General features: G+C 43.8%; 1 protein-coding gene and 1 pseudogene across 1 annotated transcript in view; one reads left to right on the top strand and one right to left on the bottom strand.

Annotated features, from left to right (window-relative positions):
- Window positions 1-861: 861 nt before the first annotated feature.
- PIEZO2 (piezo type mechanosensitive ion channel component 2) overlaps window positions 862-23,228 on the top strand; it is a 535,104-nt gene continuing 512,737 nt past the window's right edge. The window contains exon 1 of the mRNA XM_075529992.1: window positions 862-997. Coding sequence (XP_075386107.1) covers window positions 934-997 — 64 coding nt within the window. The 5' untranslated portion in view covers window positions 862-933. The remainder of the gene's footprint in view (window positions 998-23,228) is intronic.
- On the bottom strand, window positions 21,273-23,002 carry LOC142424751 (zinc finger protein 131 pseudogene; annotated as a pseudogene).

Genomic DNA, 23,228 nt, shown 5'->3' with positions numbered 1-23,228 from the left:
TGTGGTTCGGGCCTGCAGCCCTCGCCTGCCCAAGCCCCTGGGCGCCCGCCTTGGGGGTGGGTGTGTGTGGAGGGAGGGCTCCTGAGAGTGGGGGGCGGGCCCCGGCGCGCGGCGGCGGGCGCGCGGGTCCCATTGGCCGGAAGGCCCGCCCGTCACCAAGTCGGGCTCCTGAAAGTTTCATTGACTCCTGGAGACGCGCCGCCGAGCCTGGGCAGCGGCCGCGCGGGGAGAGGCAGTGGGAGATGGCCGACTAGGGCGCGCGGGACGCCTTTGCGCATTTGTTCCTCCTACTTTGCGCCGGGGGGCTGCGCGGGGAGCTGGCGTGAGAAGCCGTGTCATGCGGTGGGACCTCGACTCTTGGCCACCCGCCGCCGCGCCCAGCCCGTGAAGCCCCGGCGCGCCGCTCGGGACTGGGGCGCGAGCCCGCGCGGCGGGGATGGCGGTGGGCGCGAGGCTGCGCCGCGCCGAAGCTCCGGTGCCCGAGGCCGGGGCGCCCATCGGCTGAGCGCCTTCAACGGGAGCCCCCCCGGCGAGGGACCCCCGCTGCAGCCCGCGGGGGGCCCTGAGGACAGAGGTGACACGTTGGAGAGAGGTGACACGTTGCCCCGGGCGTTTGCCAGAGCTAGCGACGCGCCGCCCCGGCGGGGGTCCGTCCCGCCCCACGACCTTCCAGCCCCCGAGACTGCGAAGGCGCTGCTGCGGGTCCCGATCGCCGCGGCTCCATGGACTGCTCGCGGGCCGCCGGCCGCCCGGCCAGGAGGCTGCTGCGCGCTTGGTGAGCGCGCCCTCGTGGCGAAGGACTCCGGCGGTGGGGCGCGGCGCGGGGCGATGCCCAGACGACTGTCCGGCGCCGCCCGAAGGAGGCCCTAGGCGGCCGGCGCTGGGACCCTCGAGGAGCTCGCTGTGCGTGGACTCTCCGGACGGCCCTGCGCCATGGCCTCGGAAGTGGTGTGTGGACTCATCTTCAGGCTGCTGCTGCCCCTCTGTCTGGCAGTCGGTAAGTCGGGCAGGAGGCACGGTGGGGGCGTGCGCGGAGGGGACAGAGTCCCTGTAGGGCGCTCTGGTGCCTGCACTTGGATGGAGGAGCCCATCCTCTCCCAAGTTTCACATCCTGCTGGCTCCCTTCCCTTTCGGGGCGCACCAGCTCGCTGGAGAGACTGGGGAACTGGAAGGTGTGTGCCAGGGACTGTTTGGTTTGAACCTGAAGTTACACGTGGAATGCTGGTTTGCGCACAAAGGAGGCAAGAGCTCCCAGTCTCTACCCCCCACCCCCCACTCCCAGAGCTGGGACAAACAGCATGTGTCCTGGTGCTAGGTAGCTGCAGAAAAACCCTGAGGTTCACTTTCCCCCATCCCCTAGCCCAGCCCTCCCACTAGCAGCAGGATAGGTAACTTTGGGCCTGGGACCTCTGTGCTTTAGGCTGAAGCTTAGATGGGCCCAGACACAGATGCGATACCTGGAGCTCACCACCCCCTGCGGAGGAAGTTTCCAGCAGGACAGCAGGACGGGGATGTGAAGGGGAAGGCAGGTTGGCGCTCCTCCATGTAAGGACGCGCTGAGTATGGCTGGGTGGGCGTTGGAAGAGCTTGGTTCTGGCCAAAGGACTGGGCAGCAGCCTTACAGCGAGAGCACTCTGAGAAGGGAAGTCACCTCCTGAATGTGAAAGACAGTGCCTGGGTTTCCTGCTCCCAACCAGAGCAGGATGCTTTTTTGCAGGTGACAACGGTTTTCATACACAGTTGGGCCTTGACAGAAAAGGCCGTCCTTTGCAGCTTTTCAGAGGTCGACAGCTGGAAATCCTCCTTGTGCTATGTGCTTTCTTTGTGTTGGGGATCTAAAAATGGCTCTAGTGAGTCAATTTGTGCGAGATTGATCCCGGCGACTGTGTAGCGTGCTTTGTTCACACAGCTAGTAATGAAGAGCCTGCAGGTGTCAGCGCAATAAACCTTGGCTCTCCGAGGAAGCCTTAGTGGTGTGGTGGTTAGGTGTCCGGCCGGGAGATCCCAGGTCAACAGTTTAAAACCACCAGCGCCTCTGCGGAAGAAAGACAAGGCTTTCTCTGAAAGTGTTAGACTCACAGCCATCCACAGTGCAGAAATCTCCCCTGTCTTATAAACTCGCCACGAGTTGGCTTAAACTCGATGACAGTGCGTTTATATTTTGGGGGTTTTTGGTTTTTCTCCCAGCACGATTCATTATGGCGACTCCATGTCTTCCTACGCCTGAGGTGCAGTGCGTACTGCCCATGGCCTTCACTCTGCACTTTGGGTTCCAGGCAGAACCACGGTAGGCAGCAGTCTTTGATCCCCTTTGTTGGTCACATGTGTACCCGAGGAGGGAGAGTCAAGGGGCTCAGTCTGGCTCTCTCCCTCCACCCAGTTTCCTCAGTTTGCCATGAAGAAAGTTCTGGGTCAAGTGCTTTAAAGAAAGCAGCTCTCCCCTGCTTAGAGTTCATCACACACAGCAGGCCAGATGGTGCTCGGAATCAACGTTGCATCTTGTGCGCCTGGTGCCCTGCCTGGCACACTTCATATCTGCAGAGCAGAAGCTGGAGCGGGAGTTAACCAGAACCCTTCAGTGCGAGCAGACAGAGGGGGCATTGGCACTGGACCCTAGCTACAGCTCACTCTTCCCCCCAGACAGCCCTGTCCCCTCCATCCCCTCGCCCCAGTGCCTCCCAAGGCTCCGAGGGACAGAGACCCTCTGGAGCTCTGAGAAGAAGTATTGAGCAGCATGGTCACCAGCAACCACCGTGATACCCTCTGTTAATTGTCCAACAAGATGGATTAGGCAACTTGCCTAAAGCATTGGCTTTTTCAGTCCTCTTCCTTGACTCTCTGCAGCTGCTGGGGCTAAGACACTGTTAGTCCAACTAATGCTGGGGGTCTTAATGTCCTGGGGGGACTGCGCAGCTCTAGGTAGCAAAGATGACCTGTGTGGATGGGACTCGACGCGAGGTGGACCCACACACCCAGATTCCTTCTCCCTGAGTCTCACAGGCTTATTTGTCTCCACCCTGGGAGTCAGGACTTCACTCTGGTAGCCAGGATGCAGTTGGGGACTCAAGGTCCTTGCATGCTGGACTTTGCTAGAAGGACCTGGGGTTCCAAAGATACCATCTTCCAATCTGCTTGTCTGCGGAAGTATCCCAATTCTCTTTCTGCTCAGCATAATTCCTTTTGTTTTCCTATCAGGACACAGTGAGGTTAACCTGGGATACTGGGTGTGTGGAAGTGAGATTAATACTTAAAAGAGGGAGAGGATCCCCCAGAGGGACTAGACTTCCTTCCCAATGTATTTCCTCACCTTTCTCAGTAGTGTGACTAGGGAAGTAAGTAAGACCAAGGACTTACTTCCCAATCCCCAAGAGCCCAGAGCTCCTGGGAATACCAGATAAAGGAGTTGTATGTTGCCTTCTGTTTTCAAAAGACAACCCAAGTCCTGATTCATTACCGTCTCTAATCACTGAATTGGAAGGCTGAGTGGGCTGGGTGGATATCGACTGAATTGAGAACTTGATTCTTTTCTACAGGAAGTGGATATTTTCAAGGTTATTGGAAAGTTTTCAGTTCTGTCTACTCCCAAGGTGCTACTAAATCAAATATTCAGGTTTCCCTAATATCCTGGACATGGAGAGAGCAATGATCTGTTTGCTATTAGAATTGATTTTACATTTTAGCCATCTATTTTTATATCTGGGCAAGGCAGCCTTCAAAGCCAAAGCCTTTGCAAAAGCTTATATATTTCTCCTTTAAACCCATTTGTTTTTGCTTACCACAGTTCTCTGTCCTACCCATCTTTAGTGTATTATTTGAGTTGATTCCTGGATCAGTATTGCATTTCTGCCCACCCACCTTCCATAATATCTTGCCCTCAAAAGCAGACTGGGGGTTCACAGGCAGGAAGAGGAGTGGGCTCCAGGTAACACAATTAAACAATGTGTGATGACTGTTAACCTTAAGGTTAGCTGTTCAAGTCAGCCCAGCAGTGCCTCAGGAGAAACCAATTTAGGTTACAGGCAAGGAAACTGTATGGAGCGATTTATTTTGTACAGATGGGGTCATGATGGGTTTGAATCAACTCCAACCCGAAGAACAAGGGAACCGTGGAAGCTTGCTTTGGGCATAACATGCTGGAGCCAGGAGGGGAAGAAGTCCTAGCACTGTATTGGTTCACGCTTCCCCTAATGATAAGACTGAGATTTAGGGAAGAACCCAAGACGAAAGGTCCCTGTGTGGCACACCCAAAAAGCCAATTACTGAAGGGATGCTCTGACAATAAATTACTTAGAGTTGGGCAGGATTACAAATCCAGGAAGAGTCTTCAGAACAATCATGTAGAGATGGTTGGTTTAAAATATGAATAAAACATACTAACAGTGCTGAGTGTCTTCCTCTGCTGCTTGTACTTCAGCTCTCCACAGTCAGAAGATTCATTTAACACATCAAGAGCCACTCTCTTTCCTTTCATGCCGGCTCACCCCTGTGTAGGTAGATAATATGTATTACTACTTGCAGAGAGGGGAAAAGGTTTATCAGTGACAAAGATGGGGGTAAGACTTTGCTCCTAAGGAGATGGAAATTCAAATCCCGACTGCCTTTTATGGTGCACGGTAGGATTTTTGTTTGTTTGTTTCCTTCTTTCTCTGTATCACATGAAGATGCTCTACTTCCGTCCTTGAGTTGTCGCTAAGTAGTGTGCACCAAACACCTTGCATTATGTTTGACAGCCAATCACAGCTCAAAGGAGACGTCGGCGTTACATTTCTGGAGAAAAAAAAGTAGATGAATAGAAAAGTTTGATGAATGTTTTAGTAGAAATTGGCAGATGAGTGACGATAAAGCTGATCATCAAGAGACTGAGTGAAGTAGCAGGGATCGTATTAAAGCAGTGTGTTTTATCAGTATCTTCTTAGAGCCAAATCAAGTACTTGACATGTAGTATAAAATGTAACCACAGAACAAAATTGCTCCCATCCAGTTGATTCCTACTCCTAGTGATCCTACAGGACGTAATAGAACTGTACCGTATGGTTTCTCATGCTGTAAATCTGTATGGGAACAGACTACTTAATCTTTCTCCAGTGGAGCAGCTCGGGAGTTCCAGCAACTGACCTTGAGATTAACAATGCAAATTGCCACCAGGGCTTTTGGTGTGTGGAGTGGGGGAGGATTTTCATGATCAGAATTTTTCTAGTTCCTTTCTGCCAACCCATATGGGTAGTCCTTAGTTTATGACATATTTGAGTGAGGACAAGTCACCAGTATTACTTATTTATGTGTGTACACTTTGTTATTGTATGTGAACTACATATACGTTTGCCACGCCTAAGTAGCTGTTATAATTCTTCGATGCTTACTTGCAAATATTTAGTGTTATAATCTATAAAATTGTGATAATGAACATCAATTTAAAACAATAATAGAAGAAAATCATAATTTCTCTCATGATAGTCATCCTAATGCACTCCGTTCTAAGTTGAACCTACAGTCTTTTAATTAAATAATATTACCCTTACAACCACACTGACAGTGCTTACTTATGTCTTCCTGAATCTTGTTGTTATGGATTGATGAATCCGTTCCAACCTGTCTGACCTTATGTACAGCAGAAGGAAATATGGTCAGTCCTGCATAAGCCTCACATTTGTTGTATCATTGACTCATCGCTGCAGCCACTGACTCAGTTCACCTCACTGAGGGTCTTCCTCTATTTGGCTGACCCTCTACCAACCACGATGACCTTGGCCGGAGACCGGTTCCTCCTGATAACATGGGCAAAGCATGTGAGACAAAATGTAACCATCCTTCTTACTGAGGAACATTCTAGTGGTGCTTGATAATATACCATGGTTTTTTATCATTTTTATTCAATATGATTTTTTAACATGGGCATTTAACTTGGGGGGGTTCCTATGGTACTAACAATTAATTGACTATGGAGTTATAGAGCAAAAATCTGTATAATACAGTTTTTACACAAATCTTCTCAAGAATTTAAAATAGTATCATTATACCCAGATTTGTAAGGATACTTAATTAAGAAAAATATGGTGAGCTGATATGAATAATGTAAAACATTAGTTTCATGGGATTTGTGCATTGTGATTTGGTTTCAGGACACTGATTCAGGTAAATGAAATGGATACATTTCCCATTGAATTACTGAAGGGTGCTTGTTTGGAAAACATTTAAAAAATATTTGATTGTCAGCATCTCAGTTTATCACATTCATAATACCCTCCACTTAAACTTTCAGACATATTTAGGTCAAGATAAGATCTGAAGAAGACGGACGAGACTTGAAACCACATCATAAATATCTATGGAGATAGCACATCGGACTTAAAATACCATTTGGTACTTTTGAAATGTCAAGTGATTATCGAATGATCATAGAACATTAAACAGTCATAATTTAAACGTAAAAGAGATTGCATGTAATTTTCAGTAAAAATGCTATGAGAAGACTTGCTTACATATATTTTCATGACTTCAGAATATGCAGCATTTTTGTTTGACTTTAAGCACACAAGATGACGTTTTCTGATTACTCTTATTGTTGCATACTGTTTTGGAACTCTATTTGCATTGGTGGTTATAATTCTGAATTAGATGTGACTATCTTGGATGAACATATATAATTTTGTGTGTGTGTGGATTTGTGTACTTCAAATACATTTTATAAAAGAGAATGGATGTGGTGCATCTGAGTTAGTTCTTCCCCTAGATTGGAAGGCATTCAAAGTAGACAGTGGCTACACCCATGGTCTCCAGTAAACCAGAGATCTCCAGTATACCAGAGATGGTTCAGGACTTATGAACACTTTGTTATATTTAACGTGGGCATAGCATGAACCAGTGCCCACTGGAGGACAACTAACAGCAACAACAGCAGTATGGGAAAGGCATGTCTATTGTTACGATAGAAAAGGGGAGAAAGGATATTGGCCTGCCTCGTTGAGAAGAGGGTAACTCAAGACTTAGTAGCCTCTTCATGGTAGGCTGTGTGGATCAAAGTGAGCTGCAATATTTTTCAATCAGAATCCCTGGATGTCTAAGAATTTGGACTTTTAGTGGAAATGTACCCCACACTGTGTCATACGTAGCTCATGGACTGCTCTCTTTAGACAATCAGCCACTCCGATCTGGAAGTCGCCTTTAAAGAGTGCTTGATTTCACCCTGGGCTTTAGGAGGCAATATAGAATATTGATTAAGACAATGGATTGGGAGATAATGCTTAGTTCAAAGCCTGGTAATGTCACTTGGTAGTTGTGTGATGTTGGAAATGTTGTTTCTCAAAGCTCGAGGGTACTTATTGCACGGAGCACTGAGTATCAAATGAAGATATCCTGAGTGCCTAGCATACATGCAGAAATATCATTGAAACAGCTTTGATATGAGATCAGCAATGTTCTCAAACTGGTCCAAATTTTCAAATAGAAAGAATCCCTCCACTCAGTGGAGATTTTAATCTCATTTCTCTCAAATGGTTTATTTGAATAACAAATTTTTCACTTAAAGAATATATATTTGTAGAACAGGGTAATTCTTATTTGATAGTCATGTATTAGTATAAGGTAGTTGTGTTAGTCTGGGTACTTTAGAGAAACAAATCCACAGAAACTCATGTATAAGAGAGAGTTTTATATAAAGGTTCCGTGTGCATCAAGAAAACATCCCAACTCAGTTCTGTCCAAGCCCACAAGTCCAACGTTAACCTATTGACCCATATGTCCAACACCAATCCACAAAGTCTTCCATCTCACAAAACAGATGCAATGATGTCGACTGTAGGAGGAAAGCCGAGTCAGTGAATGTGAAAGCATCTCAGTGCTGGCAGGGTCTGCACACGGCTGCTCCAGCACCCAGGGCTGCATGGGAGTAGGTCCATGTGGTTTCTCCTCAGGGATGTCTTGCAGGAAGTCAGCCTTGCCAGCTAAAGCAGGGACTAACTAAGGCAGCTGCACCCTGGCCTGACCATCAGAAAGCAAAAGACGCGAGAACTTGAAAGGCAAGGCTCACTGAGCCATTTATCCCTGTGCCTTTCAATGAACCCCACATGTGTTTATCGGCCAGGTTGACACAATCAACTAACTACGTCAGTAGTTCACAGCATTTATTTTCTTCCTCAGGCAGTAGAAAAGGAATGGGCATTTTAGTTACCTCAGGAGAAACAATGAATGATTAATGATTGACACAGACATCCAAGGGATAGTTTAGACGCTCAGACCACCACAGAAGGAGCCCTGCTGGCACAGTGGTTAAGCACTTGCCTGTTATTGAAGCAGTCGCTGGTTTAAACTGTTTTGGGGGTTCTAAGATAGACCCCAAATCTCAAATTCTAATTTAAGGAGAATAGAGTCAAAACTTAGGCATTGTTATTAGCAAGTAAGATTTGGAGGTGAGCTTGAGAAACTGTTATGAAGAATAACAGTTTCTATGAACAGATTATGCTGGGTTGCAATTCATTTACAAAGTGACTTTTGGAACTCTAGCTTTCTGGTAAAGTGAAGCCCCTTAACCTGTCCATCAAATAAACCTTCCTCCCCCCTTTCTCCTTTTAAATAATGTGTATTCTAAGACATCTTACCTTTGGCCACTATTCCTCCGATGGCAAGTGAGCTGAAAGTCCCCTTTGTGCTCTCTTGCAGAGTTGTTTGCACACATCATCGTTTCGTACTTAATGATAAGAGCTTTCTGGTTCTTTCTATGTCCTAGTCTTCAAGCTCGGGGCCTTTGTAAAATTTCTTCCTGATATCTCCAGAACTAAATGTAACACAAAGCATCTAGCAGATCAAAAGCATTAGGACATGTAACTTTCCTCTAGTTCTTTGATGCTTCCTCCCTGCCACTACCATAAACTCAGTTCCACCATATAAATCCGGCTAGACCAGAGTACAGGTACGATCTCAAAACACAGGGAATCCAGGACAGATAAAGCCCTCAGGACCAATAGTGAGAGTGGCGATACCAGGAGGGTGTGGGGAGCGTGGGGGGGGGGGAAAGCGGGAACCGATCACAATGATCTACTTGTAGCCCCCTCCCAGGGGGACAGACTGCAGAGAGGTGGGTGAGGGGAGACAGTGGTCTGTATAAGACATGAAAGTAAATACTAATTTGTAAGTTATCAGGGGTTCGTGAGGGAGGGTGGGGGATGGATGAAAAAGCTGATACCAAGTGCTCAAGTAAAAGAGAATGTTTTGAGGGTGATGATGGCAACAAATGTACAAATGTGCTTGACACAATGGATAGATTATGGATTGTGATGAGAGCTGTATGAACCCCAATAAAATGATTTAAAAATAAATAAATAAATATAAGAATTAGGTTTTTCTGACTACAGGCTCACTACACTTGATCTGCAAGTAAGGAGTTCTAACACTGAGTAAGCTTGGAAGAAAGTTGCTGGTGTATTAGTCTAATAAACCATTAATTAACTTTTTTCTCTTGAATATCTCTGGAGCCTGAAAGATAGCGTTAGGCCTAGTTGCTTACAGATATTGGTTTAACATCCTTCATATAAAATTCACAAAAGTCCATTTTACACCCTTGTTATTTTCCTAAGTGTGAATTTTATCAGGATGCCCTCTGACTTGCTTACAGTCAATTGAGAAGGAAAAAGACTGTGGAGAATGGTCAAACGGGGACACCATCTTTGAAGTACATATTTAAGAAAATATTTTCAGCTCTCCTGGAACCACACAAATTGATCTGTTTTCTGCTGCGGTCAAATCCCCTAGGTCATCAGTTTGGGCCCCAGATTCAGAAAAGGACGGGCTGAGACCTGGAACCAGTGATCAGTTTGAACCAAGTGCCGAGTGTTCATTAGAGACCCGTGCAGCACAACTGTGCATCAGATCGTGACTGCAGCCCTTGCCCACTGCTTGCCCAGAATTGCACTTCTCTGCTCACTGCAGCCTGCTCGGCTATCATACTTGAATAAGTACCCCTGCTAGAGAACCTAGACAGTGGATATGTTGGTGAGGGCTTGGTCTAAAGGCCTAAGGCACAAGCCTTGTTCCAATTAATGATGAGCAGTGTATAGAACTACCAGGTTAAGAAATTCCCTACTCCTCGATAATACCATCTATAAATAGAGGTATTTGACAGTACAAAATATTCTTATATTAAATATTCTGTGATTCTCACATTAATATTTCTGCACATTAAAATATTAGAAGGTATCAAGCACACACTAGAATGTATACAACTAAGCTCTGGCCTTTTAGTAATATTATACTTACATTCTTTTGTACTTGTGTTTTAAGTTTAGGTACTGCAAAAGGAATGGGTTTTTATCATGTGAGGAGTTTTCAGAACCATTGATTATGAGAAGAACCATTCCACCTTAGGCTTTGAGGTCCTAATGTTTGTACCTCAAACATTCCTGTCTTGATAGGCATCGCACACCATACTACCACCAATGATAACAGCAATGATGATGAACAAAGTTGGTTGTGGAATGACTCTGCAGGAATAAATTATAGCCACCCATCATTTATGATTAAACATGCCTGGAATTAAAAACCAAACCACTTCTAGAGACCAACTGAAGTTATACAATCAGGCAGGAATCAGACAAATGTAATTTGAATAGAGTGTCATCTTTTATCATAAAGTTTAAAAATCCAGTGGCATTGATGATCTATAGGATCTTAGTGGAACAATGCCATAATCCAAGGGGACATGTAAGGACACAGATATTCAGATATATCCATGTAACTAGAGATAGCGCTAGCCCCCACATGGAGGTGTTGCTCTCAAGTGGGACCAATCATAAGGTCCAACTTCCTCACTTCCTGATTTTCTTCTCTCTTCTTCCCCTTCTCCCTCTCCTGCCCATTTCCCACCCCCATGATTTCAGTTTGCTAGTTCTGACTTCTCTCAGTCTCAGGGCCTAATGTCAGTCTAGCTACTGACCCAGGCAAGGTTTTTAGCTTTGAGCGAGGATTCCCAACCTCATGCCTGACAAAGGAGCACACACAGAGCCTGGATGGTCCATTTCAGGTGGAAGAGAGGATGACAGGTGCGAATATAAAGCTCCGAGAGGAAGAAATATCAGAGTGGGATTTATTTCTGCTGAGCCCGTCGTTTACAGAAACCTCCAGCGCCCTAGGACTTCTGTTCAGAACCACAAACCTGTTTCACAATTATTTTCCAAGAATCCTCCTGTTTGCTGATACATCTGACCCATAACCTGGAGATCTCCCACCTTATTCACTGGACTGGTGCGATGATTATGTCTGACTCCTTTTTTTGTCTGACTCTATTTAAAACATTAAAATCATCCTCACAATGCAAGTTTCCCACTCAGTAGCTTGTTGGAAAGGATGTGGCTTGGGCAACAAACACACTTCTTAAATTGGATATCAAAATATTTTTAGCCTTTACCTTTAGCATAAGTATTTTTCTTTCTCAAATTACACTTTAGAGTGAATACATTGCAGACGCTATCTTACCCGTATAATTGTGATGGATTATTTATTCCAATGGATCCAGACCCCATTTACATTTTAGATCTAGCTCTGGGAGTCTATTTTAAATACACCTTGTCCCTCTAAGGAGAGAGAGCTATCTGCTACTCAGCCAAACTTTGTTTCCATTGTTTTGGCAACATGAGCCCTATTTGAATAATACTCTGAAAACTGGACTCTGCTATCTTGGGTTTTCCTTAATAGAACATAGAAACACGGTGACTTCACATCTTTAGTCACTTTGATTTTTCTCTTGCCATGCTTTGATTTCGATCCAAGTTTTCTGCCTCATCCTCCCTTCTAATTTCTATATACAGTTTTCTAGGATTCACCAACAGAAACCCCCAACCTTTGGTTTCATGAAGACTCTGTCTTTGCTGATTTGAAAGAGTTCCATCCTTTGTTTACTCACCTGTCAAAGGAAGTGCACGTCTACTATTTGGCCGCTCATATCTTTTCATCGTTTTTGCGTTCTAGGTCTCTTTTCTAGCTAGTGTCCAACAGAGTTGGACATGTTTTAAAATCTTATTTTGAAGCTCAATACACATATTCCTGGTTCAATTGTTAGTTTTTCATCTCCATCTCAGTTCTTGATTAAAAACATAAGGAAAATATATCTTTTATTACCTTGTTTCTTTTTTCTCCTAAAAAATTTAGCCACATCAGGAGCCACGAAGGAGAGTGTGAGGGGTGAGCATCCTTGTTGTTGTCAGGGCACAGGCTTCCATGCCTTCCAATCTCCACTAGAAACCCCAACCCCCCTCCTGGGTACAGTGTGGCTGCAGTATGAAGGAGCCCAGTGGGTTCCTTGGGTGTTTATTTAAATGATAACTATTAGTTCTTCATGAAGACGGGTTCTCATTTATCCTCTCAGTCATGTATATGGAATACTAGCAAGTATATTTAAATTGTAGTTGGTGTGAAGGCTGTGGTGGCTTCAATATGTGGTAAATAGGCTTATGATAATGACTTCTTAAATAGCAGAACAGGACAGCTGATACTTGACCTGTATATGCCGCTGCATTGTTGTTGTTGTCTTTCATTGTTATTTCAGACACCGGATTCACTGCCCCTAAAAGTGTTGTATATTGAATTTTAGAAATCTTAATTTTTCTTTCTTCTTTTAATCATTGTTATATTTTTAATTATTTGACATTTAACGGTAACAACCAGGTAATTTCATAAGTGAGCTTGGTGGAATGGAATGTTTTTGGGTTTGTTTTTTTTTTGCATTTAGAACTAGTTCCAGTTAAGTATGTACCGGTAAGTATGTTATGTCTGAAAATAGATCCCAAGAGCATCTTTTAAAGAATTTCCGTAAAGATGATTTATTTAGTGAGACCAAAAAAACCGAAAAACCAAACTCATTGCCCTTTGAGCTGATTCCGACTCAGCGAACTCATAGGGCAGAGTCGAACTGCCCCGGTGGGTTTTCAAGACCGTACCTCTTTATTGGAGTGAAAAGCCTCATCTTTCTCTCTGGGAGCGGCTTGTGGTTTTGCATCGCAGACCTTGTGATTAAAAGCCCAACATGTAACCATGACCCTATGAGGGCTTCTCATCTAGGAGATAGATTTAATAATAACGCTTCTCAGGAGCTGATGCAGATAAAATGCCTGAATTGAGTCGGAATTCTTTGAAGCTATGAAATGATTACTCTTAGGTTCGAAGCTGCATTCCCGGATCCACTTTTGCCGTCCAGTTTTTGAACCACCCTATTGTAAATTCTGGGGACAACTTGGCAACCGATTAGAGCGGAGGCATCTTGTTAGTCTTCCAGACTGGGAAAAGGGATCCCAGGCTGCAGAGCTTCAACTTTAACATCCATGGGAAGATGCACAGGTTTTAGGTCAGCAGTTTAAACCACCTACTGCTCCTCTGGAGCTCTGTGAGGCTTTCAGCGCTGGTAACAAGTCGGAACCTTGGGAACCCAAAAGGGCCCATCCTACTGTGTTCTCTAGGCCACTCCGAGTCTCGATCATCTGAGGGCAGTGAGGGCTACTCCCTGCTAGCTAACTTTTCTACACTGGGGCATAATGAGAAGACAGCGAATGAAAAGCTTTGTGTATTTTACGAACATCAGAACCATATTTTATTAGGTCTGGACCTGATACTTTAATGGCAGTAGTTGAGCTAGAGACAACTAGAAACCTCAAACACTCGCAGAAATCACATACAATTTTATATAGCCGTGGTCATTTACCTGGGTGGTGTTGGAATGGGCTTAGTTAAAGCAGAACATTCCACTTAAAATTCCTAAAAGGAAGGCGGAGGAGGAGGAGGAGGAGGAGGAAGAGAAATGATCCATTTATATTTTTTGCAGGCAGTACTCTTGTGCATTAATTTTGAAAAATATTCCTCATTAGGGTCAATTTCACAGTCACAATTTTAATAGATGTCAAGGGCCCAATAGCCACGCAGGCTCTGCCATTCGTCTGCTTGGTTGCTTGCTTTCGGTACCAGCTTTGCACAGAGAATGTGTGTGTCTTTGGGCAAGGTGTTAACCCTTTGGGCCTCAGTTTTCTCACTTACAAGATGGAGGTGATACTAATACCCATCTCATAAGCTTCCTGAAAGGGCTGCATTTAAAATTGCTTGGTGAATGTTAAATCCTTTATGCATGCATCCTATATATGTACTGCATTGAAATAGACATCATTTTGTGTCTTCTTTGGAAAACCTGAAGGATATGAACATTTATTTGTATAGTTGGCTGATTGCTTAAGTGAAATGGAATGAGTAACTGCTTTGAGTGTGTTATCATGTGAGTGATCAGGAGGAACGCAAACCAAAAAAATGAAGCCCAAATTAGCTAAAGTAGTTACTGTGTACACTTTGCATTTTTCAGGTTACCTAGTGATCCTTAGGAGCCCTAGTGGCATCATGGTTAGGCATTACGCTGCTAACCACAAGGCCACAGTTCAAAACCACCAACCCCTCTGAGAGAAAGACAGAGCTTTCTACTCCCCGAAAGAGCTCATGTCGAAACTTACAGGAACTCCCCTGCCCTAGAGCATCGTTATCAGTCAGCCACGACTTGGTGGCAGGGAGTTGGGTTTGGGTTCTGTGATCCTTGGCAAGCCTGACTGCACCTCTTAGCTGATCAGATGTGGGAACGAGGGTCTATCTTTCAATTGGAATGATCTTTGCCCCAGTCCCTCCCCGGCAGACCAGGACAGGCAATCCCAGCACATGGAGAGAGCCTTTGCATGATGGAGCTCCTCTGAGGGAACATTTTTGTTTTACGTGGACTTCCCTTTAAAAACAAAAAAAGACAAAATTTACATGTTTAAATTTGTAAAACATTTAAAATCTGATTTTGTATAAATTATGTTATATAATTATCAAATTATATAACATATATGTTTAATGTAATTAAATTATGTTTCATTACATAATTAGTTCCTGAGGAGAGAGAAGAAGTTTCTTGCTCCCATGAAGATGTACAGTCTTGGAAACCCCAGAGAGGGTAGCTGTATGTTAGGATGAACTCACTGGCAGTAGGTTGCTTTGCTTGGGAAGCATGTCCACATATCACAGACTCAGTTCATAACAGCCCCTCTGGTCACATCTCTTTTCTTCCATTTCTCAGTCACTTCGCATCGCCATTCACAGTATGCCATGATTGGCAGAGCACTCTTAGCAATGTCCTACATTGATCACCACGCACAGCTGCGCGACCTGCAGTTTTCCGTCTCAAGGGCAGGAACAATGCCTCCCATGCATTTTCTGTTCCCCCAATTTAGCATCACTAGTTGACCCCTAAACCGTGGTTAAATGAATCATTCAGGGATCACAATCAAAACAATTATTTACACTCATTGAATATTTCTCTAATCTTGATCACTTTGCTTTAAAATGGACCCAAAGGTCACTGCTGAATCTGAAATCCCATGTAAGTCTCCATGCTCATCTATACAAAGAGAAATGTGGAGTTTTCTAAAATTCCAGAAGTTGGAGGGGAGTGGATATCCAAAAAACCCTATTTGCAGGAAATGCTCTAGTAAACAAATTTATCATAGGGAAAGTGACTGAAAAACTTATGTGTGGAAATTTTTGGGAATACTTACCTCAAAATAAACAAAGACTTTAATCCAAAGCCATAACTTCCTAAATAGATAAGTAATTGTCATAGGCATTTTGTGGGCACAGAACAGAGGGCTGTAGGGTGTCTTGGTGTCGTGCTGAGAGTCTGGCTGCCTGGCTATTCTCCTATAAAGCAGTTCCTTAGTGGGACGAGAGTGGAAGTCTGTGTGTTTGGGGGAAAGCACTAGAGTTACACTTTAATTTGGAGCAATAGTCCCCAAATACATAACCCATTATCTGCTTATTTGTCTACTGTTCAGTAGGCTGTAGATTCCCTCTAACATGGTACATCCGATTCATTGGCTTGTCCTCGCAACAATAGGTAAGAATTACTCTGTTTATATAGTTCTGTCTTATTTTATTTTGTACAAACCTTGCCACTTCATGCATTCTATTCTTTGAAAAGCCAATAGGACAGATATAGGTAAACACCTCAGAAAAAGTGGCTCCGCTCAGAAGGAGGGTCAGAAGTCACGGTCAGCTAGTGCTGGAGAGCTTTCCATCTTGGAGCAAGAGCCTTGTTCTGGAGCACAGCTCCTTGATTCTGGCTTTGAAAATTCCTCTTTCTTTCATTGTGGCTGTAGCGGATGTTCATGATGCCAGAATGGTCTACCTTGAACGATATTTCTGTATTTAGGTTAGAGTGTCTTTCCAATTCCCCAGATATGTTGTAGAAACACTTCAACAACTTAATAAAGTGTGCCGGTCTTCACATTTTAAACATGCATTTTGTCAGCTAAACAGAGTGGCTACTTGTAGATGTACTTGGAGTAACCTATTTCCTGTCTCAAGGATCCTGGGATAATGACAAGAGTTGCATTTTAAAGCTGTTGAAATGCCAAATCCATCATTGTAAGTCCTGTTACAAAGCTAATGCCTTTAGAGTATCTTTTATTTATTCAACATATTATAGTTTTAAAAAGCACATTCCCATACATTTTGCTTTATAAGCTCAAGAAGGGTAGGGGCCATGGTATTCTTGTTCACATCTTGATCTGTGACCGTAGTCCTACTGTGGATATCTGGCATATAAAGTAATCTCACTGAACACACACACACACACACACATACACACACTTTGATTCATGTATGTATTTGTATATACACACATATGTGTATGTGTTTGTATGCATGTGTATACACATATACATGTGTATATGTATGCATGTATATACATATCTATGTGTATATATACACACATATATACATACACACACACACGAGGGGGCTTTAAAAAGCTTGTGGAAAATGAGAATTGGACGATTATGAAAACTGTCCATGAACTTTGGAAGTTCCCTCCTGTACATGCATGCATGTATATGTGTGTGTGTCTATATATGTATACATACCTCTTTCTCTCATTAAGTACTCGTGGAATGTGGAAAACTCAACAAACAAACCAGCGGCTGTAGCGTGAGCGCTGGCTGATAGCAACCCCAGGTGTGGCAGACGAGAACTGCCATCCGGAGACTTTTCAAGGCTGTGAACCCTTGTGGAATAAGTATTTCTCTCAAATATCTGGAATTTAAATATGAGGAATCTGTTCACACAGGAGAAAATGTGATCAGATATCCCAAAGGTGGGGAAACTGGACCTGAAACTTAGAATTATTTTTTAAGTTTTTAATTCAGCAAATTTCAGCTTCACCTCCATTTGTTCTCAGCAAATACGGATTCTGTGTAAATGCTCCTGTCCAGAATCTTTCTATCTGTTTCCCCCACGTCTGCTCATGTGAGCTTGTTGAATTAAAATCCTACGTAGGAGCTAGGACCTCTACTGGGTTTCCCTGACCCATCACCAGGAAGGGCTCTTTCAGCCCCATTTTTGTAATACCAACACAGTATCGTAATCTCGAGGGAGGAGGGAATGAAGTGAGACTTTGTTTAGTCACTGACTGAACCTCACTCAGGTACAGGGTCAGACAAGCTGAGAACAGGGGCACTTCCTCTTGATTCGCTAGTCGTACTGACGCCCTTCGCTTTAACCAGTATTATTAAGTGCCTGAATCCTCTTATTTTCTTCTAGCAGAGACTTGTGCTCAAGCCCAGGTATAGTGCACATTTTAGCATTTTGGGTTAAAAACAACAACTGCCTAGTGCTGTTACAGAAATGAGGTATAAATAGTTCTGTATCCCGGCATAAAATCTACTGGGAGGAACTAGGAATTAAATTCATTAATTCACTTCCTGCATTTGTTTTGAAAGGATAGAGAGTAGCCACTGATCTGACCTGAGTGGGTCTCAATTTCTTAGGCAAATATTGAGGAATGTATTCCACTGCAGACTAACTTGAAATGCCCTTACATTACTTGTAAAAATGGTTTTACAAGAACAAAAATGAACGACTCCATGCAATGCGGCATTAGTAAATGTGAGGGAGGTTGTGGTGTGATGAGGCTACTTTATTCCATTCTTTGCAAGCATGCATTCATGCTTATATGTTTATAGACATATAATTGTGATCTTTAGGTCTGGGCTGGGCCCCATGGTGTGATCTCACAGGGTGTAGTCAAGTCCTGTGAAGCAGCCACATAGTTGTGGGAAGTGTAAGGTAGAGTAACACATTTTTAATGTGGTCCCAGCCTTGGTACAATTGAAGAAAGGTTTCCAGCAGGATGTGGTCTGTTCTCAGTATAAATTGACACTGTAGGGAAGCTCGCTCACTTCTGCTGGATTTGGATCCTGCATCTGCTTATCATCCTCTATCAGAACACCTACTAGTCTCATGAGTCATACATGAACTGCTGACCTTGGATTCATTTGCTTCATGACTCATCTGGTCCTGCAGTTACATGGGTCAAGAGAAGCCTCTAGCTTACCATCTGACTCATGAACTTGAACTGGATGGGACTCACCCACTTCTACAAGTGTGGGAGTCATTTCTTGATATCAATCTCTTTTCATGTACAGATACATACAAATGTCACTGACTTTGTTCTCTAGGGAACCCAGCCAAGCGCAGGGATACTTTAAATGTTATCTTCTGTTTAACAGTCTCTCATGACTTCATTTATTCATTCAACAGTGGCTGAGTACAGGTATCTGTCCCACCATTCTCTTGTCTTTCTAGGACATGCCCATCATGACTTCTGCAGGGGCCCAAGAATGGCTTCAGTCAGTTTACATAGTTGGAAATAGAAATGATTCAGTCTTATATATATATATATATATTCATTTATATGTATGTATGGTCCTGTTTTACACTAAGACATATTTACTTTAACTACAAATGCACACTAATTCATCTAAGTAGGTAAGTCTTTCCTTATCTGGGAATTAAAAAAAAAAGATGACAGACTTATCTCTCCTGGCAGTAGCAGCCTTCATTTTATTGCTAGTGTTAGTAACTGAAATATATAATCCACCTGCCCTATTTTAGGTTGGCATTTTATTAGGTGGGAAAACAAAACCTAACTACGCGAATCTCAATGAGCGACTAATATTCTGTTTAATTCCAGTTTGTGTGAATATGTAGGACCCACTGTAAACTTCTTGCATTTTTTCAACACATACCTTGAAATTTTTTTGTTTGTTTCTTAGAAGTCAGAATGATTTTAGAGATTATAGGGCAAGCACAACTTCTTGGAATATTTTCGTAGATTCTAATATATTTACTCCAATATATCACTTTGTGAAATGTTTACTTAGATGTATCTTCATTTTGAAACAAACAATCCAAACTCAATAGCTTTGAGTCAGTTCTGAGTCATAGAGATGCTCTAGGACAGGCTAGACCTGTCCCTGTGAGTTTCTCTTTATGACAGTAGAAAGCCTTGTCTTCCTCCCAAGTAGCGGCTTGTGGTTTCCAACAGCCGACCTTGTCGGTAGCAATCCAACCCGTAACACTCTATTACCAGTGCTCTGTGGATTGACTTGATTGTATATATCGATACATTTTAATTCTCTGATAATTAAATGATTAAGAGTTATCATCTTTTGAAATTGTTTTATTGGCATACACTTCTCTTATCATACAATTTAACTGTATTAGAAAATCTCTGCAGTTGTCACCACAATACATTTCAGAACACTTTCTTGTTAGCTCACCATTTCCCCACATCGTCCGTTGCCATGTCCCTATTCCGTGACTGTCTCTGTATCTCTAGCTATCCTGGATTTCATACACAGAAAATTATACAAATCAAATGACAATCATACAAAGCCAACCACAAACAAAGCCAACCACAATGACCAGACAGCAGAAAAAGCTCAATCAAAGCGTATGCAGAAAATATGAAATTCTGAAATAACTTCAAAATGGGTCAATAGGGAAATCAAATGATGAGGGGTTACAGTGTAACCTCACTACATCGCCAGAGTTAACTTTGCAATGCTCATGCGATGATAGCAAGACTATTCACATCCTTCAGCTATGATCAGCGGAGATTTATCTTATTTGTTCTAAAACTCCAATATCTAGGAATTTTCTAAAAATTCAACTCAGCTTATTAAAACGAGCCTTCTTCACAGCTCCCGGATAAAGGAAATGGATGTTCCCGGTCTTAGACTGGGTTCTCTAGAGAAGCAAAATAAGTGAACCTAATATATGTATTTATAGAGGGAGTTTTTTTCTTCTTTTCTTTTACTGGGGACTCTTACATCTCTTATCACAATCCATACATTCATCCAGTGTGTCAAGCACATTTTCAAATATTCTGTCATCATCATTTTATTTTATGTGGTTGTTATTGTTTTATTTTCCAAGTAATAGTGATTAAAAATATTTACACACCTACTTTTAAGTCCATAGTCTAGCACTATTATTTGTATGGCTTTACAAGTCATGGCACAGATCTTTACATTAAGGATTGGGGAGGGGGGTTTCCAGTCCAAAAAAAGCCTGATGCATTATATACCAGATTTTCTCTGCACTTTATTTTAAATATATTAATTTCTTAAATGATGCCCATTTTTTGCCATCTGGTGGTAAAATACTAGTGCAAACTTTTCATCAAAATAAAGTTTACCACAGATGTAAATAAATTTTCCCCATTGAAATGGCACTTCGGCTGCCGTTGAATTAAATTTCTCAACTTAACTTCAATGCAAAAGAATCGGTGGTTCACATTTATAAGCAAAACTATAAAATCCTATAGCATCACCTATACACCACTCCTTACCACATAAACTTTGAAAGGACCAGAGTTCCTTCAGATAAACTAAGTTGGTTTTGAAAAGGTACATAGCCATGTATTTTTGTTGTTGTTTTTACATTTGGGAAATGTTGTACCCCCCCCCCCCAGTTCCTGGCGCAGAGATGGCATCTGTGACCATCGGGGTCGACAAGCTCATGGCTCACACTCAAGGAACCAGAAGCCAATGTGGAACTGCACAGTCACAACACACACTTCTTCATGCAGCCTTGGCTTCCTAGATAGTCAGTTCTCTAACGTGCATTAGAACACGTAAGCCCGTAGGCTAATGATTTCCATGTGATTTTACAATAAGGACAAAAATTGAGGAAGAACACGACCTAGGAAGAAAAGGGAAACCCTTACCACTATGAAAATAGATACATTTGTACCCAACGATAGAATAAAACTCATCTAAGTTACCAGAAATACACTTGTCAAGGTTTCCTGTTCACTTATGGGAACGTTCTCTCTGCTGGAGCATTGGGGGGGGGAGGGGGGGGACGACCAGCGTGGTTCAACAGAAACAGCACAAGAAATGGTTCACTTTGGTCCACTTGTCTGTCAGGAAGGACAGTCACACTGCCCATAATCCGTTGAAAAACCCAACGCGTAACTGAAACATGGTCATTTGCTGTCGTTCTAAAACCGACACAGCTGTCCTGTCCTCGTCCCCGCCTTTTCGACCTCAGCATCCTCGGTTGGTTTGGTTTGTAAACCTCGGCATCTTCCCCGGCATCTTCCCTGGCATCCTCGGCAGTATCCGCTTGGCTCGATACTGATTTCAGGGCTCACTTGATCCAAGCCTGCTTCTAGAAGCTCAGTTTGTACTTCCATTGGCATCTAGTTTACTCGCTTAACATGCGGCGCCTCAGCACGTACCTCTGTACCTTCTGCAGTCGGAATTCGACCCACTTCTAGATCACTCACCTGGACCTGCTCTGGAAGGTCACTGAAACGTGAGTGGTGCATTTGGCTGCCCCAGAACAGATCTGCGTGGGCCTGCTCCACAGTAACTTGTGCTGAATCCACTTGGATCTGAAGCAATGGTAGCCCATGTACCTTCCCAACTTGTTCTGCAATTGTCATGGATGTTACAGGTTCAGCTTGCAGTGTGATTCTACTGAAAGAACTTCTTCAGTTATTGGATGTTCTGAAATATTATGAGCATGATTGAAATGTCTCCTACATTCATTTCCTTGCTTAAACCACAAATCACATAGAGTACAATGGTTGAGTTTCTCTCCAGTGTGAATTACTACGTGATCTTTAAACTGGACCCAGCTGTTACAGACCTGACATTCACAAAGCTCCTTTCTTTCTTTTTTGGCCCCTCCTCCAGTTTGGCATGCTGTCAGGTGACATGTCAGTGCGCTAGTTCTAGCAAATCGCTCACGACAGTGTGAACACTCATAGCGTGTCTCACCAGTATGCTTTCGAGGATGCTCTTTACCGTGTTGAAGTGGTCACTCTGTTTCTCACAATACCGACAAATGTGCATTTCCCCCGGCTCTTTGCTCCTTCCTGGAACCGCCTTCTTTCTCCCAGGTAGAAATACTGAGGTGCGGTTTCCATGCGTGGTTCACACTTCAAACTCTCAGTGGAGTGTGATTTCATGTGCTCCCGTTGGATTGTGGGGTCAGATGCGCACCCTTTTCTCTCACCCTGACGGTACTCGCTGGTGGTATCTGCCAACAGAGCTAAAGCGGACTCCTCCAGGAGCCTGTGCTTCGAATGTGCTTTTCAGAGTCCTTGGCCGAAGCCACTTCCTGCAGTCTCTCAGTGCCTTCACCTTCCACTTCAATCTCCACCTCAATTCCAACAGGTTCCGAACTGCAGAGGCCAGTGATTCGGCAATAACACTGGATGGGTCTGCAGTCTTTCTCTCTTTGCCTCACTTTTTCCTCTGCTGTTTTCCTCAAGCAGAGGTGCCTTTTCTTTGTTCCTGACGTCCAGGGCTTTGGTGGCTTCTGGCATTTGTAGAAACTCTGCTGCTTTCTGGACATCATTAGCCGCTGCTTCTCCCTGGATCATGAACTTTGCGGTCTATGTGAGCTTAATTAAATGACGAAAGGCCATTTTATTGACACCTTCTGTTTCCACCAAAGGTTCCTGAGTCAATTCCTGAAAGAACTTGTAGAAGAACTTACTGCAGGCAGCCCAAACAGCTGTGTGGCCCTTAAAATGATGCCCGTCGACAATCAGGGTGATGTCAGTAAACTGGTGCTGCGCTCACTGTACATTCAGTCGTTCTAGGATCATTTCGTGATGTTCAGGGAATTCCTGAAGGCATCCCAGCCTCTCTTCAGCTTCTTTGGCCGTCACATTGCTCTAATTGGAGTCTAGAGATTTGATCTGGGTGAGATGGGCACTGCACCGGAGACTTGGGGTGCCAGGGCACGCAATTTGGCCAGGGAGGGGACCCGGCCGCTGCAGTGGCATGCTTACAGCCAACCAAGCCCTCCTGCCTGGTCCAGGCTCCCACTGCCCCAGGCCTCTGCCAGACATGCTGCCCACAAAGACTCCAGGGTTG

The sequence above is a fragment of the Tenrec ecaudatus genome, chromosome 13 (genome assembly GCF_050624435.1).
Source record: "Tenrec ecaudatus isolate mTenEca1 chromosome 13, mTenEca1.hap1, whole genome shotgun sequence".
Taxonomy (NCBI): domain Eukaryota; kingdom Metazoa; phylum Chordata; class Mammalia; order Afrosoricida; family Tenrecidae; genus Tenrec; species Tenrec ecaudatus.
Note: the sequence above shows the minus strand (reverse complement) of the source record. Positions and strands in the feature narration are given on the sequence as shown.